The following is a 13,726-nucleotide window of genomic DNA, read 5'->3' on the forward strand; positions in this document are numbered from 1 at the left end:
CCTTATTAGGTGTTCTTCTTATTAAAAGACTCAAAACTTGAACTGCAGTCTACTTAAACTCTGCCACAAGAGACAAACTACCATTCATGGGATACAATAAATTTCACACAAAACTCAAAAAAATGGGCCGTAAAAAATGATTGGCACCTTCTCAAAATTGGGGACAATTACAGTAACTTTGTTTCAAGCAAGTGATGCTCATTTCAACTCAAGTAACAGGCGTGGGCGATGTATAAAACAAAACAACAACAAACAAAAAAACATCCGGTCTCCTTGCTGGAACCCTTGTTGCAGGATTGTCTGGATGGTCGATAAGCAGCATTATACAACTGCTAAAGTGATTCCAGCCTCCTGCAGGCTCACAGTACATCAGTTTGGGTGCGAGCTGTCCGTCGACGTTTGAATGAGATTTCATGGAAAATTTCAGGGTGCCAACACTTTCGTTCATGACAAATAGCGATAATTCTACTGAGTACTTACAGGTCAAACCGGAGGTTCTGCCGCTCTTCAAAGAAGTAATCCAGAAGGAATTTCCGGACAAAGTCTGGATTTAGCGTGTTGTCAATCACTTCTGTTCTCCCAAACTACAGAAACCACAAACAAAATAACAAAACCCAGTTACTTAAGAAAATAAAATAACCATTTCACATCCTTTCCTCAGGAGAGGCATTAGCAGTTACAAAGGATTAAGTTCACCTCTGGACTAATGAATGGGGATCAGCTGAAGCATCGGGTCAATGGGGGTCGGTCAGGTCGCACTGTAGCATTTACCTGGCCTTATTAATAATGCATGCAGACAGGACACCCACCTCTGTGGAAATGGTCTAGTGATAGGAGCTGCACATCTCTATGGTCATTTACATAGACTGGTATTCATTACCTGAGCTAAATGTCATTTTAAAATATCTACTTAGGGCGGCAGTGAATGGAGGATTTTTTCAATCAAGTTTAATTAATTTATCATGGCACATGGCAATTGTTCATCAAGTGATCAAATGCACTTGGATTTTGATAACATGTCCCCTGGTTTAATTCAGGTGTCCTGCCAATAGGTGTCCTAAGTCTTTGCTGACTTAGGCTTTTCTAAGTCAGCAAAGAAATATCAATTATCTGAATGTCTTCCTTTTTGACACTAATTTTATAATTATAAAAAGGGCAGATGGATGTCTTTTCATTCAGAAACAAACTTTATTCTAGTTTTAGATTTACATGAAACATTACAGACTGAAATAGTCATGAAGTTAAATGTTACGATAACAATAACCTCATGATACACTGATACAGTCGATATATGACACAAAATAACCTACAACACATCACAATTTTTAAAGAAAGATGTGCAAAAGACCTTTTTCATGATTTACGTTTGTTTTCGTGTGCATTGTTCCTTTTTTTTTATAAATGAATAAAAGATACCTCCCTTATTAAATGTGCCTATTGATCTGTCAGTGGCAATAAAAGCAATGTATTTGTGTAATTGTTTGGGCCAAGTGTCCTGAATGTATTTTTGATCATTTATTGGCCTCTACTGATTGTGAAAGCAGTGGATCAGCACTGCCTTATTAAGATGCATGATGTCATAAAATGCATTGATATTAGAATAAAAACTATTGGTATCATCGTGCGCCGCAAAATATAGCAACAAATCGCAAAATTCAGGATACTGTCACTCGGGCTGCCGCGGTCCATATTGCGTGCCTCAATACCGCGGTTTGCGATGAAGTGCAGTTTTATTAAATAACAGCAAGGGGGACGTCACAGGAACATAGGCTAATTATAGTAGGAGGTGCTGCAATTTTCACCTTTTATTCTTGCTTAATATGATATAAAAAGCTATTGTGGCGATTGTAATGTGGTCATAACACAGTGGACCAGTGGCCGTCTGTGAATGAAACCGCCAAAGTGATCACGCGTCTTTCTCCATGTTGTAAAGTAGCGGATTGGTGTCAAATCATTACGGAAAAGGTAGCAGTTGTTGATTGGTGCATTTTGCTGTGTTTCCCTGCAAGACTCCAATCTCTGATCCCACACCAGTGTCTCCGGCACATATTTGCGAATAATCACGAAGTGTACTCAATACAATGTCAGCTGAAGACGGTGACCGCAGTTGCCTGAGATTTAGTGCGGTTTGACTGGTGATATGCGGTGAATGCAGTTATCGCAGCGGCCCTAATTGTCACACCCCATAAGTTACTGTTACGGAAGAATGAAAAATATTATAATTCTTTTCAATATAAACGAAAGCCATTTTAAACTAATTTGAGAACCATAAAGATCTACACAAGATGATGTTATGAGTTCCTACCTCTCTCCACTCCTTGTTGCCCATTCCTTGTGTGTAGAGGACACATACTGTAATAAAAGCACAAAAAAAAAACAGTTTACACTGAGCCAGACTAACAGGGACTTTGTAACTCAGTTTATATTGAAAAGTTGCGTCAACCCAAACATGGACAAAAAGAACAAAGGCAGTGAAGCCTGAAAAATCATGAATTATAAACATCAAAGCACAGTATATTTCTCGATTTGAAAGCATAATTTCATCCTTTTTGCAATTTTCCAAAACAAAACAATTGTCTAAAAGGAAAATTACTGGAGGCATTTATCATGCTTTGTTTAAGCACAGCTTTAATGTTATTTACACAGTGGTACATACATAGAGTTTTGGTTGGATGACAACCCCCAAACTTCCATCTCTATGCACACCTCCTCCAGCACCTACGAGAGGATCTTAAGGAGTTCTCTGGTCACACACAGCTACAGTTTATGACCATGGTTAAGAGCTTTGCTTTTCGAGTTTGACTGAAATAAACTGCCTATGTCTCAAAGCTTCTGGTCAAAGCACAGATGTACTGTAGCCATATTGAAAATGAATATGTGAAACGTCAATCTTCATAAATGACATCAAGAAGTGTTTGCCTGGGGCATGATTGTCCTCCTCTCTCTCATTCTGAGGCAAATATTAAACAGCTGGTGACACGTTTTTCCTCTGGTCTCTCTGTAGTGCCCTCTCCCCTGTCACACCGCTTCATAGCAGGGCCTTGAAGATGCCACACTCAGCATAATCAAAAAGCTGCTCAGCAAAAGAAACTCTCAACACAATCATCCGTCTCACCGTCATCACAGACAACTTCCTTTGCTGACGTCTCTCTTAGTCTGCAAGTTCAGCTTAATTCTATAGAAAATATCATTTAATATGCAATTCTAGTGGATAGGTTTGATACAGAGGCCTGCAAGCCACAACAGGCTCCTCAATTTTACACAAAGAACGTTTATTGTAAGAGGCAAAATAAAATAACGGTTTAAATTTTCTTACGATACAGAGAATAACAAAGGACCCAAAATGGACCCTCGAGGGACAGAGAGATTGGACAGATGATAAGCATGCGGCCCAACATTCACTGAAAAACGTTGATCTTTAAAATACAAATTAAACCATTTCAGAGCAGTGCCTTGGAGCCCCACGAAAGTTCACGGCTTGTGTTTCCTGACAGAAGCAGGATAACAGCCGACTGTGCAGAAGTGCTTTGGATCGTGATAAACGATCTTACACAAATGACAGATTGTCAGCCCTGGAGATCATAAGACGGTCTAATATTGTCATATCGCCCACTCCTACACTGTGGTAATCAAACTATTATTTTGTATTAGAGTAAACTTAATTTGGCACTATAGATCTATGTAAACACAGCATTTGTGAAAGAAAAAAAAAAACATGTGCGCTGTTGTGTGTCAATATACTTACACATTCTAGGCAATTATCACGATTATTTTCCCCATATTCGTCGATCTCGATTTTCGATTCGATTTTATTTTTTCCTTATAAATTAAATACATCTTGCTGCTTCATAAAATAGATGTTTTATTCAAACCTCAGCTCAAACAAAAACAAATGCTTTCATCAAGTCTCATTTAACACCCGCGGTGCAAGAGCATTAAAGAGAGCAAGATCAAGAGCTATCTGATATTATCTTAACTCACACAAATCTTCCATTGTTTTGTCCAAACTCTCAAACGAGGTACTGCTTGTGCCAAAGAAATGGCTGTAAACCTGTCGATTATAAAGTCCCATGACAATTATTGAGATTGACCAAAGTAGAGATTGCGATTTCGATTAAATGTTGATTAATTGCCCAGCCCTACTACAGTGCGAACCAGGAAGTCAGAGGCTAAATCAGCACAGTGTTTCTAATCAACTCACATGAACGACGGGATGTGCGGGAGGGTCTGTGAGAGATAAGAACACAGCATTTAGGTAACAGCTGAGAGATTATACTTAATTACCTCCAGCTTTCAGGCAGCGCAGCTTTAACTTCAGTCAACATTAACTTGTTGTACACCAACTACTCTCCCTGTTGGGGTCTCATTTATGAAGCTCTCCTACATACAAAATGAGCCCAAAAGTAACAGGCGCAATGTTTCCTGTAAAGTTTGGGATTGACGAAAACACACATGGGAAGTTGCGGACGTGTAAGTAAACTCTGAACCTCACCTATGCAGTTTTCAGGCCCAGACAGAAGGTGATCCGCGAGTGCAGCGATGGTTTGAGGACGTTTGGTGGTGCACGTTTGCTACAGCTATCATTTTATATTAAATCAATTAAAATAGTATTGTATTTTCCGGACAATAAGTCGCTCCGGAGTGTAAGACATACTAGCCAAAAATTGCCGAATGAAGAAAAAAACATTCTGAATAGGCTTCCGTATAAAACAGTTATAAACAGTTCAGATAACTATAGCATAAAGAACATACCAAACTCTTGATCTCACTCCAAATCACTAAATCCATTGAATTCTTCATCCTCGGTGTCACTTCTGAACAATGGCCTTGGCAACTACTTGGGCATGAAGGCGAAACTGCACCGTTGACAAGCCTCTCCCAGCAGCACGTTTTTCTAGCTCTCATTTGCAAACTCGTTCCTCTTTGCTGTGGACGTCTAGCTTTTAGCCCATGATTAGCAACAAACTGGAGAATTCTTTAGTGGAAATACAATATTCCACATAGAGCTGACATTAATAAAGACTACACTCCCTAAATCAGAGTCTGTGCTGGATTTAACCTGAGCTAAATGTTGTTAGTGCTGCAGTGTGGAGTCTGCAGTTTATACAAGATACAGGCTAATGTTGCTAAACTAGCCGCTAACTCCTGTCTAACAGTTTTGGCGACTCTTACACCGTTATTTGCCCAGGGACTTATTCATCTGAAAAACTAACCCAGCGACTAAAAAGTTCTCAGAAAATCCAAAATTAAGAGCTACAGCATGTCAATATTGAGCAAAACAATCAAAATTGCTATAAACACACAAGAAAATCTACACAGGGCTGTAGTAAAGGCGAGAAGAGACAAATTAGCTGCAGTAACTAATGATGATGCTAAGTAACCTCAATACTATCGTTAAATAAAAACAGATAAATGAATAAAGCACAAGCATTGAGGAGCTTTTGGACATGAGCTGTTCTGTCTATGATGGACAGTGCATTAAAAATAATACAATTTTTTTTTTTTTTAAAGTAAAATGGCATCTGTTTAATTCTGATATAACTTTTCTTAAAAATGTAGCCTACTTTACTCAAGGAAATGTAAATGAGTATATTAACTAATTACTAACTAATTAGCTGTGAAAAAGTCAGTCTAAAAAACATCTAAGAAAATGCCTTGTACTCGTATCGGTATTCCATGTCGGCAAGTACTTAAATCAAAGTACTCATACTCGTATCGGTTTTAGAAAAAGTGGTATCCGTGCATCCCTATTTTCTTCATTGCGGTAAGAGTAACCTCCGTTTTCTCGCTCACTCCAAACTTTCATTCTGCTGGTCGATTTGCCTGCGGTGCCATATTAGTCGCTCCGGAGCATCAGAAAAAAAGTGTGACTTATAGTCCGGAAAATACAGTAAAAACAATTAGACCCACAAACAGCTGCATTTCGGGCATAATACAATTTTGTTTCACATCAGGAAACCGGAATGATCCCAACAGAGTCACTCTGTGCTCTCATGAAATGATAACCGGGCGCATAGTCTTAGCAGCAGAGAGTTTTATCACAACCCGAACAATGCCACAGCTGTAATCAAAGCTAAAGGCGGTCCAGCAAAATATCATAGGGTGTCACCTTTTTTTCTAGGTTTATTGGCTGCAGCTGTTATTTGGATGGGTATGTTTCTTGACACAATCTTTGTTAGAACCTTCGCTATTGTACTCGAGAAGCCACCTCACAAACTGAGAGCTTGTAGGGGAAGCCAAACAGACAGAAAAGGCCTCACGTATGGAGGACCGTGGCTGCCAAAACTATAAATATATACATAAATAAATAAATAAATAAATAAATTTAAAAAAGATAAAATTTGCAAAGAAATGCGTGCAATTATGAGAATAAGTGCATTTATTTCTGTATTTATTTATTTATATATTTATTTATTTCTGTATTTATTTATTTATTTACATATTTATTTATTTTTGTATTTATTTATACATTTATTTCTGTATTTCTCTATTTATTTATCTATTTCTGTATTTATTTTTGTATTTATTTATTTATTTATATATTTATTTATTTCTCTATTTATTTATTTATTTATCTATTTATTTATTTATTTCTCTATTTATTTATTTATTTTTGCATGTATTTATTTATTTCTCTATTTATTTATTTATTTCTGTATTTATTTTTTTATTTATGCATTTATTTATTTATTTCTGTATTTATTTATTTATTTCGCTATTTATTTATTTATTTCTGTATTTATTTATTTATTTCTGTATTTATTTATTTATTTCTGTATTTATTTCTGTATTTATTTCTGTATTTCTCTTAATGAGATGCAAATCATGGGGTGGGTCGGGATGCCTCTGCTGTAAGCTCATTGGTCAATCTTTTTCCTTGCTCCAGAGCTTGTCCAGCATAGACGGCCATGTTGAGATCACTGTGTTCTCGCTATAGCCATGTCAGAACGAAAAGAAAAAAAAGCATTCTTCCATATGCAGCAATTGCATTGTGTGTGTGTTTTTAAAAAAAATAAGTAAATTATCCTTTGCTCTGGGTCGCTGAACAGCCTCCATTTTGGAGTGGTGAACGATTGCATGTTGGACCTCAAGCATATCTAGTTGGGGACTGCTGTGCTATGTTCTAATGAGCTGAGAAGACTGGCGGACAGGAGAATCTGTAGTGTTGACTATATTATTTTCCGTTTGGATCAGTTACGTAAAGTCCCGTCGCCAGACGTCAGTCTTAAGGCGGCATTAGTATTACTCTAAAGAACATATTTTTCGGTATTCGCGTAGCCCTGGCGCACACTGATCATTACATTAAACATAATCAACAGCAAATATGACCAGACCATGCAACTACAGCTGTAACATCAGTCCTCGTGGCGGAAACGTCAGTAGCCCTACATGCGTTTCTCCGAGCTGAGCCTCCTCATCAACACATCCTTCTACTCAGACTTGAACTTATGAGTGAGGCGGACTTCAGCGCTTTGTAGTAAAATACACAGGAGCACCTGTCACTGCCTTTGCCAAAAGTCTCTCACGAGCATCGTGGACTCTCAGGGCGGAGGATGATCGTTGATACCCCTCTATCATATCACCTATATTTTATTTTGTGCCCAGACAACACGGGAGCCGTGCGCAATTGCGCACGAGCGCAGCTTGGAAGGAACCGTGTCAGAGAAAGAGAGAGAGGGATGAAATGCCGCCTCCGTGCTAGAGGAGGAAATAGGCTACTTGTTGTGGAGTTTGGGCTGGTCTAATCGGGCAGAAGCCGTGCGCAATTGCGCACGGCTCCCGTGGAGGGAACCGTGCCAGAGAAAGAGAGAGAGGGATTAAATGCCGCCGGTCCTCTCTCTCCGTGAGGAGGAAATAGTTAGGTTACTTGTTGTGGAGTTTGGGCTGGTCTAATCGGGCAGAAAGCGCGAAAGTAACACTGTGCAAATGAGTGATCTTTGCCCAATTTGTAGTGGTTATACAGCAGTTCTGCAGGCCTTCTCGTGGTTATACGGCGTATGTCTGCGTATCACGTAGTCTACTACACCACATCTGTGTCAGGGGGGGCGGGCATGGCCCCGTATGGCCAGCCCATAGCGACGGGTATAACCACTAGAAAACATGCAGGATTGCCGGATAACCACGACAAACCGGACCAAGATACGTATCACTCATGTACGAAGTGTTACTTTGCGCTTTCAATCGGTTTAATACACCGCACGCGACGAGCTCTCTCGCGCAAAGTGCGTACATGTACATTACAGGCGTGCGCTGAGAAGCGCCATGCTGTCAAGATGCGTGTGCCCACTACAAACCTCTACAAATTGGGCAAAGATCACTCAATTGCACAGTGTTACTTTCGCGCTTTCTGCCCGATTAGACCAGCCCAAACTCCACAACAAGTAGCCTATTTCCTCCTCTAGCACGGAGGCGGCATTTCATCCCTCTCTCTCTTTCTCTGACACGGTTCCTTCCAAGCTGCGCTCGTGCGCAATTGCGCACGGCTCCCGTGTTGTCTGGGCACAAAATAAAATATAGGTGATATGATAGAGGGGCATCAACGATCATCCTCCGCCCTGAGAGTCCACGATGCTCGTGAGAGGCAAAGGCAGTGACAGGTGCTCGTGTGTGTTTTACTACAAAGCGCTGAAGTCCGCCGAAAAGTCCCCGCGTTCGAAGTGTGCGTTTTACACTCAGACACTGGAGCTTTCAGTGAAGCTGAGAGAGACTGAAAAGTGGACGCGGCCACAGCACTGACCGAGCCATATTCATGGTACAAACGGTGGCGCGAGTGTGGGGGTGTGTGTGGGGGGAGTGTGGGGGTGCAGGCGCTCGTTCTACAGCCCCAGAGTCCGGTCGTTTTCCACGCTCAGAAACGTGTTTTCGTTGCATCGGCGCAGTATTCTGCACAGACGCAAGGCCCAGCTCATTCAGCTGCTTTTGAAAAGGACCTCACTAAGTTCAAGTCTGAGTAGAAGGATGTGTTGATGAGGAGGCTCAGCTCGGAGAAACGCATGTAGGCCTACTGACGTTTCCGCCACGAGGACTGATGTTACAGCTGTAGTTGGTCTGGTCATATTTGCTGTTGATTATGTTTAATGTAATGATCAGTGTGCGAAAAATATGTTCTTTATAGTAATACTAATGCCGCCTTAAGACTGATGTCTGGCGACGGGACTTTACGGAACTGATCCAAACGGAAAATAATATAGTCAACACTACAGATTCTCCTGTCCGCCAGTCTTCTCAGCTCATTAGAACATAGCACAGCAGTCCCCAACTAGATATGCTTGAGGTCCAACATGCAACCGTTCACCACTCCAAAATGGAGGCTGTTCAGCGACCCAGAGCAAAGGATAATTTACTTATTTGTTTAAAAAACACACACACACAATGCAATTGCTGCATATGGAAGAATGCTTTTTTTTTTTTTTCGTTCTGACATGGCTATAGCGAGAACACGGTGATCTCAACATGGCCGTCTATGCTGGACACGCTCTGGAGCAAGGAAAAAGATTGACCAATGAGCTTACAGCAGAGGCATCCCGACCCACCCCATGATTTGCATCTCATTAAGAGAAATACAGAAATAAATACAGAAATAAATACAGAAATAAATAAATAAATACAAAAATAAATAAATAAATATAGAAATAAATAAATAAATACAGAAATAAAGAAATAAATGCATAAATAAAAAAATAAATAGAGAAATAAATAAATAAATAGAGAAATAAATAAATACATGCAAAAATAAATAAATAAATAGAGAAATAAATAAATAAATAGAGAAATAAATAAATAAATAGAGAAATAAATAAATATATAAATAAATAAATAAATACAAAAATAAATACAGAAATAAAGAAATAAATAGAGAAATACAGAAATAAATGTATAAATAAATACAAAAATAAATAAATATGTAAATAAATAAATAAATACAGAAATAAATAAATATATAAATAAATAAATACAGAAATAAATGCACTTATTCTCATAATTGCACGCATTTCTTTGCAAATTTTATCTTTTTTAAATTTATTTATTTATTTATTTATTTATGTATATATTTATAGTTTTGGCAGCCACGGTCCTCCATACTCACGGACCGGGGAACTGCAATGGAAATAGGATGGAGGCGACCCAGCCCGCCCCGCAACGTTGTTCTATTTTTACAGCCCGCCCCGCCCCGCACCCGCAACCATTAAATATTACGCGTTACAAATATGATCCGTATGAACAGTACCGGCGTGTCAGCCCCTCCTCTCTCTCTCTCTCTCTCTCCGAAGAGAGCTGGGCAAGAGGGAGAGAGGAAGAGAGCAGAGGTCGGCCTAACGCGAAGTCACACACAGTCGCACATACGGTGGAAAATAGGAGACATGAGCTCCACAAAAGCGTTCTCTGGATCACAAGCTGCAAAACGCTGCTTGTTTTATGAAAATCCGACGTATATTTACGCCAAAAACCTGCTGTAAAGACGACGGAATAAGTTGTGACTGAATTCAATGAATGCGTGTACGGAGGCATAGAGTGCCCGTGACCGGCATTTTTTGACCCGCAGCAACCCGCCCCAACCCGCCCCGCGATCAAAGGAGAATTTCACGACCCGACCCGACCCGAACCGCGGTCAAACCGCGGGGTCCGCGGTGGAACCCGCAACCCGCGCATCACTAATGGAGGCACAGAGGAAAGTGGAGGTTTATATGGTGAAGAATGCATCAAGGGGGTAATTTACCAAGCGTTTACTTATGTGTCAATTACTCATTTATCAGTTTGCACTTGCTATTTAGCACCTGTCTTGATAAACGACCCCTTCAGCTCATGAGGAAGGGCAAAATGAAGCCATTTGCGAACTCTGCATAACCCCAGGATATTTGTCTCGTTTGTCGACTGCGAGGATGCATGCATTGTATCTCTCTCCTGGCTCCACAAAAAAAATGTCCTTCGGGATCTAATAAATATTAAATTGAGTGAAGTCTTGTGGCTTTCAGGCTGTAAGCAAAGAGTTGGATGGCCCGTCTTTGTTTTTCTATAGGCAGAAGGGTCTCAGCTGGTCTGTGTGCATTAGTCAGATCAGCCCAGAGCCAAACTCACACTTAGAGACAAGCGATCCCCGGAGAGGTGAGTCACATATACAGGCAGCAGAAGAGAAAAGAGCCTGTACCTTCATACTCCTCCCTAAAGCATTTGAATCATAGTGCATTGAAACCTAGATATGATCTGACAAAGAGTCCCTCTCTGCCTCTATTAATAGAGAGTGGAAACGGCAAGTTCTTCAGCTCAAAAGGTAGGTATTTCATGGATATGTTTAAGTGTAAGTTTAATAAGTTAAAGGTCAAATTTGTTCAGAAATCTTATTTACTGTTAAGCAGACACAAAAATATATAAATATAAAAAACAAGTGTCCCCAATAACCCCGATCAACAGAAGTTGCCAAAAATATACATTGAAGTGGTGCTACTTTACAATAATTATACTCAAGTAGAAGTGAAAAAAAATAACATGATCCCTGTTTTTCAACACACTGCCCATCGGTCCTGCAGCCGAGCGGCGCTCAGTGAGAGGAGGTGAGGGCAGAGGGAAGCTCCAGACTCACACCTTATTTTTTGGCCTCATAATCACAATTTATTTTTGAGTCCCTGTCCTGTCCCTCTCCTCTGTAACACTCTGTAAAGGTCTGATTTCAGGAGTGATGTAATTCAAAAGAGAAATTGTTGTTATATATGTCATCTTTAAAGCAGTACTAAGTAGCTTGTTAATCTTAATAAATCCTTCTCGTAGTCCCTCTGGGGGCCTTACACGTGTTGATGGATTGGGGGGTCTTACATCTCCCCCTGGTGTCTGGCCAAAAAAACACAATTGCAACTTCACTGCCTACGGGTTGGAGGCCCAATACACACTAATGGAGTCATGAAGAAGCTAACAGGCGAACGGGCAAAGCTAACTGTGGGCTAGCGCCACTTTAGCAGTGTTTACAGCCAAGTTTAAGTGAAATAAATGATCTCCTTTGTGTGATTGGATGTACAATATCCCTCTCTCCCTTTGTCTTTTCTATCAATGTAGTATTTACTCTCACGGACAATTAATGAGTAAAAAAAAAACGCAACATGCTACGACACCTGCAGTGGCGCTTATGGCCTCTAGGGGCATGAGTTACTTAGTGCTGCTTTAAGTATACAGAAAATCAATAAAATGTGTTATGAGATGATGGACGAACTAGATTTATTAGGTCTTCTAGTAGCGATGACAATTTGTTCTTGTAGTCAGACCTGCGTGTCATCATACTAGACTCTGGACTGACATAAAACAATGTAAAATGAAAAAATAAAATAAATGTAAATAATAGCAGGTAAAAAAAGACAGCTGTGCACTTATTTGTGTTGATAGTCTATATATTTTTTTAATAAATGTAACATATTACTTTCAGTTTGGTAATGGCTTATGAGATGCAGAGAAATCCTCTTCACTCAAGTATCTCCTTTCTCTGTTGATTCTATTGAAACTACCATGTTGTAAAAAGTTCAGCAGAACAAAGCCCTCTAAAGACAAACAGAATTTCGGTCTTACTTGGGTCTGATTTGGAGAAGGTGTCTCTGTCCAGCAGGTTTCTGTGAACACAATAAACAGAAAGGTGGTCAGTAACAGTATGAACAGGAAGGAATCTGTCAAAAGCTACATCATCAAAACTTAAATTTCTTACAGCCAATTATTTGTGCAAATGTGAAATGTAAAAGGGTTTGCTTGATACCAAATAAAAAGAAAAGTAAAATAAACAACATTACCAAGGTATTAATAAGCTTATTATAAATGTAATGTGAGAAAATGCTCTCTTTGTAAAGTCTTTTGCATGTGCCAATGCCTTACAGACATATTGAATTCATATCTTGATGCCAAAGCCAAGTGTCTGGTTAAGAACTGTTTCTATAGACTTGAAATGGCCAAATATTTCTTCTACAAGCCCACAGTGTGTATTTAAAACCCTATGAAAAAGTTTGTTCCAATCTATCTAATTACCTGTTTAGTACCAAAGTTTACCCATATTATCCGGGTGCATTTTATTCTGCTTTGAAAACCAGTATCTCAGAGGCAAACATAAAAAATAATGGAATTTATTCAGGAGAGGCACAGGACACTTGATTTGATTGAACTGTGCGTTCATTTGAAAAGGCATGGTGTGCAACTGAATCGAAAGCAGAACAAATGTGATGAGAAAACCAATTTGGGAAGCTATAAAATAAAGTGGCAGGTAGTAACCATTCAAACGTTTTGCTTGAGGCCTTGTGTTTAATGATGTCCTTTGTCATTAAAAGACAACAAAGAAATGCTAACGTGCATAATGTTAGACATTAAAATATGCAAAATGATAATGATAAAGAAGCTTTCAAACTTGTAATGTCCCGAAGTGGCAAAACATTCACTTGCATTCCATATAATTGCACTGCACGCAACGTGGTGCGAGCTATTTTCATTATGTTATCATTAGTGTTTGTTTATTGTGACTATAATTGTCCCTATTTTGTTTATTTATGTTTTTTGCCCAATCTGAAGGTTCTGTCATTGTTATGCTATTGCCATTATATGCCATTGCTACCTCCTATTGGACATTATATTTGCCATTATATTTACCTGAACTTTGAATTGTCATATTTATTGCTCTGTTTTATTGCCTTGATGTTTGGTACAGCCCTGTGAGGCGACTTCTGTTGTGATATTGGGCTATACAAAACCATTAAACTTGAAACTT

At 39.4% G+C, this 13,726-nt stretch overlaps 1 protein-coding gene across 1 annotated transcript in view; it reads right to left on the minus strand.

The window, feature by feature from the left end:
• LOC306959435 (copine-8) overlaps positions 1 to 13,726 on the minus strand; it is a 122,226-nt gene that overhangs the window by 80,092 nt on the left and 28,408 nt on the right. Inside the window, exons 2-4 of the mRNA XM_079551546.1 lie at positions 12,550 to 12,590; positions 2,306 to 2,352; positions 481 to 584 (exon numbers count right to left, since the gene is read on the minus strand). Coding sequence (XP_079407672.1) covers positions 481 to 584; positions 2,306 to 2,352; positions 12,550 to 12,590 — 192 coding nt within the window. The remainder of the gene's footprint in view (positions 1 to 480; positions 585 to 2,305; positions 2,353 to 12,549; positions 12,591 to 13,726) is intronic.

The sequence above is a fragment of the Gobius niger genome, assembly GCF_951799975.1.
Source record: "Gobius niger genome assembly, chromosome: 2".
Classification (NCBI taxonomy): Eukaryota; Metazoa; Chordata; class Actinopteri; order Gobiiformes; family Gobiidae; genus Gobius; species Gobius niger.